The 4,085-nt window shown below is 46.0% G+C and overlaps 1 protein-coding gene across 1 annotated transcript; it reads left to right on the top strand.

Annotated features, from left to right (window-relative positions):
• Positions 1-503: 503 nt before the first annotated feature.
• Positions 504-2,021, top strand: LOC103721073 (transcription factor asR4). The gene has a single exon (XM_008811106.4). The coding sequence runs from the start codon at positions 1,135-1,137 to the stop codon at positions 1,861-1,863; it is 729 nt and encodes a 242-aa protein (XP_008809328.1). The 5' UTR covers positions 504-1,134; the 3' UTR covers positions 1,864-2,021.
• The last annotated feature ends 2,064 nt before the right edge of the window (positions 2,022-4,085 follow it).

The raw sequence follows: 4,085 nt of genomic DNA, 5'->3' as shown, positions 1-4,085 counted from the left end.
GCATCTATGACATGATAACTATTAGGGCGGAGCTCAAGGCAGCGTGGAAGGGTATCACCTTCGTGAGGCGTATCCTAGGGGCTGACAATATCTTTCTAGAAAGAGACTCAACGATGGTGGTCAAGTGGATTCGGGATGAGGATTAGAGGGTGATGGCCACCCATTGCTCAGAGATATCCACAGGATAGTGAGAGATTGCGTCTCATTTCAGACTGCTCATGTGTATCGGGAGGTAATAAAGCTGCAGATTAGGTCGTCTTCTTCATGGCTCACCACTCGGAAAAAGTCCTTTAGACATGCTTTGTAGCCGCCCCTCCATCTTTATGCCATGTTCTTTCCCTTGACTCTGTGGACAGCACTCACACTAGAGCAGTGTGATCGGCCGTTGTACCCAAAAAAATAAATATAGTTTCCCAATTAGCAGCAATTTGACGATTGAGGCTTCCTAAACAAAAATCAAACACTCAAGTCTTTGTTTCAGTAACAATTTTATTTATTTTCAGTCTTTGCCTTGTGCATGAAAGCAGAATACAAGTCTATAAAATGGAAGTAAACACTAAAAGGCCTTAGCTCTGATTGCTGATTAATCCAAGTCAAACAAGAGGGCTGCAAAGTGCAGCCATGCCTCTGAAATGCTTCACCCTCCCCTATTTTGAAGTAAAGAACGGCATTTAATAAAGCTTTGTTCCATCAAAGAAAATGGTCAGCAAAACTAGTCCACGGAGAACATTCGACCACATGCTTGAGAGAGAGAGAGAGAGAGAGAGAGAGAGAGAGAAGATTAGAGTTCAGACTCAAGACTGCTAGTTAAGCCAAGCCGACACCCCACCCCTATTCCCACAAGTCAAAGTCACGAAGCAGGTGACATCACCACTCAGAAATCGCCACGTCACAAGAATTGATCGAGGAAGCTTCCTCGAACCTCAACCTCTTCCCGAAGAACCGCCCCAGACCTACTCAAGAGGAAGCTTCAAAAATCCCACGTGACGTCCCTACGGCCCCTCGATCTCATTCCTTCGAATGATTGACGGCCAGGATTTCATCTAGAGTCATCCCTTTTGACGCCACCCTCCTCTACATAAACCAGGCCAACCTTTGGCTCCCCCTCCGGAGCCTCCACCAGTCCACCCAGCCATGGCCACGAGCGACACCAGCGCAAGCCCGGCGGAGTGGGCTCAGATCTACGGCCAGCACGGCTTAGGATCCCCCGCGACCGCCACGCCGGCCAGGCTCAGCCGCGTGTCCGCCGTTGCCGACTCGACGGTGGTCACAACCACGTCGAGCCCGGCTGTCGCCGGATCGAGCGGCAGCCCGACTTCGCACCAAGCTATCGAGGGCCGGGTGGGGAAGTCGGCCCGCCGGCGATCGAGGGCCTCCAGAAGGGCCCCGACGACGCTACTCAACACCGACACCACCAATTTCCGTGCAATGGTGCAGCAATTCACCGGCATCCCCTCGGGACCGTATTCGTCTAGTTATCAGCCTAGCAACCGGCCAATGATCAACTTCGGGCTTAATTTTAATGATCCTCGTCGCCAAGCCACGGTGGTGCCCTTCGGGCACCTTCACCAGCAGCAGCAGCAGCAGCAGCAGCAGCAGCAGCAGCAGCAATACCAAAGGCAATCTTTCCAGCACCAACATCAAGGACAGCACTACCAACCTCAGCAGCAGCAGCAGCAGCAGCAGCAGCAATCATATGATGGTGCCATTTTTGATGGTAGCCATGATATTTTTCTTCAAGGTTTTAGCAACCCAAGGGCTAACATGGAGGTGACTGATGGCTTTTTCTTGGATGGCATGTCCAACCAACTGATGCCAAGGACAAACTCCACTGACAGCAGAACTAATGGGTTTTTCTCATGAGGAAAAAGGTAAAGGATTAGGGAGAGAAAGAGAGGTTAACTTTTGCTTTTGTGAGAGGGAGGAGAAAGAGAGAAGAATGCATTGACACATGTAAATATTATTATGATACAATATATCTCTCTGTCTTGTGGTAAATGGAATCTTTCTAGATTGTGTTATTTTAAGTGGCCAAACTTTTTCTTCTTTTAAAACGTGCTTCGAGGGATGGAGTGGAGAAGGGGACATAAATCGATGGAGAGGATTGTGGAATCCGCGAGTGGCTCTCCCCATTCTAGGGTCAACTTCATGCTGACTAGGCTTCATTTGAATAGGTCTTTGGGCGTTGATGGGACAAATTGTTATTTCTTTCTTTCAGTAAAGAGATTAGAATTTTCTTTAGAGATTAAACTCATGCACAGAATTACGCATCGTACTGTACTTGTAGTGGACTGGCCTGACAACAGTTTTGTCCAAACACGTGGTTTTTGACTTCATGTGATGCAATTTTGCCTTCCTGCGAGCTGCAAAATTTGCTCTCTGAAAAGGAGCATGAGTAGCCTTCTAATGGCTGGTGTTCAGAGAGGTAGATTGGCCAAAGCATGTGTTCCAAAGTGAAGGTGTTCTCGTCATAGGTCACTCACAAAGTCCCACTCATATTCATAAAATTTTGTCTATTAAATGGGTGAAGTATTTTTACTTTCAAAGAATGAGATCATTGGACCAAAAAAAAGAATGAGACCACCAGTTCAAACATCTTCTTCGAACGGATTCCATGCTTACAATAACCAGAAGTCTGAGCTAAGTTTGACCCAAGTCTAGTCTAATGCCATCCTCTTCTTCCTACTCTTTAATTCCTCTTTTCAATTCTTTTTCAGTGATGGCTCATATATATTATGATGTATTATTGTTCCTGTTCTCTCAAAAAATTTGTCCATAATTCTTGTTTCCAGAATTTCCATCTCTTGCATTTCCATTTTACCAAGGGGAAAACTTTTGCAAGATTTTCCAGAAACCCCACTCTTGGGATCCTGAAGAATGTTAGGTGTCCTCATATGAAGCTTGCATGCGAGTCCTACTTATCCATTTGCTTGACATGCGAATTCAGCATAAAGAAGAATGCTTAAGACTCTTGGCACACAAATTGGCGAGAGGAAGTTGTTTGTAGATATATATGAAGATTCTTCTAGCTTGCCATGCCTAGTTCATCATCTTGCCTATTCATGAGCTTCCTTTGGATCAATTTTGGGAACCCTTCATTCTTGTTGCTTTGCTCTGGTGAAGCTTATGGAAGACTCCACATTAACAGCACACAGAGGACTTCACCTAGAAACTAATAGGCCTTGGCTAAGTTTTACCATTTGTTGTGGATAACCATATAGCTCAAATTATAAATATACACAAAACTCACCACCAAGAGGTCATGCTAACTGAGCTTGTCTTTCAAATATCTCGAGTTGTTTTATGGTATCTGTGAGGATCCGTGCGAGCGTGTATTTAGTTCCACATCGGTTATTCGCTGGATAGATCTTGATACTTATATAAGATCAAGGAACCCAAATAATACCTTCCGGCTAGCCATTTTGGGTGAGGTCCTGAGTTGTTACAAATGGTATCAGAGCGGAACCGGCCCATAACCTATGTGGACTAGGGGACACTGCAACACGTATCCATCGGGGCTGACCACGGGCCAATCGTGGTGTTTGTGATTAGATTTGAACATTTAGCCTGACGAGGACGTCAGGACTTAAACGGAGGGAGTATGTGAGGATCTGTGTGGACGTGTGTTTAGTTCTACATCGGTTATTCGCTGGGTAGATCTTGGGTACCTATACAGGATCAAGGAACCCAAATAATACCTTCCGGCTAGCTATTTTGGGTGAGGTCCTGGGTTGTTACAAATGGTATCAGAGCGGATACAACCCATAACCTATGTAGACTAGGGGACACTGCAGCACGGATCCATTGGGGCTGACCATGAGCCAATCGTAGTGTTTGTGATTAGATTTGAATAGATTTGAACCCTTAGCCTGACGAGGACGTCAGGGCTTGAACAGGGGGAGTATGTGAGGATCCGTGCGGGCGTGTGTTTAGTCCCCCATCGGTTATTCGCTGGATAGATCTTGGGTACTTATACAGGATTAAGGAACCCAAATAATACCTTCCGGCTAGCCATTTTGGGTGAGGTCCTGAGTTGTTATAGTATCAGAGCAAGTCAATCAGAACATGCCATTCTGTTTTCCCGA

Source organism: Phoenix dactylifera, chromosome 1 (genome assembly GCF_009389715.1).
Source record: "Phoenix dactylifera cultivar Barhee BC4 chromosome 1, palm_55x_up_171113_PBpolish2nd_filt_p, whole genome shotgun sequence".
NCBI lineage: Eukaryota > Viridiplantae > Streptophyta > Magnoliopsida > Arecales > Arecaceae > Phoenix > Phoenix dactylifera.
Note: the sequence above shows the minus strand (reverse complement) of the source record. Positions and strands in the feature narration are given on the sequence as shown.

Excerpts from the sequence above, each read along its gene's own strand:
- LOC103721073 (XM_008811106.4), top strand. The coding sequence starts at position 1,135 with ATGGCCACGAGCGACACCAGCGCAAGCCCGGCGGAGTGGGCTCAGATC.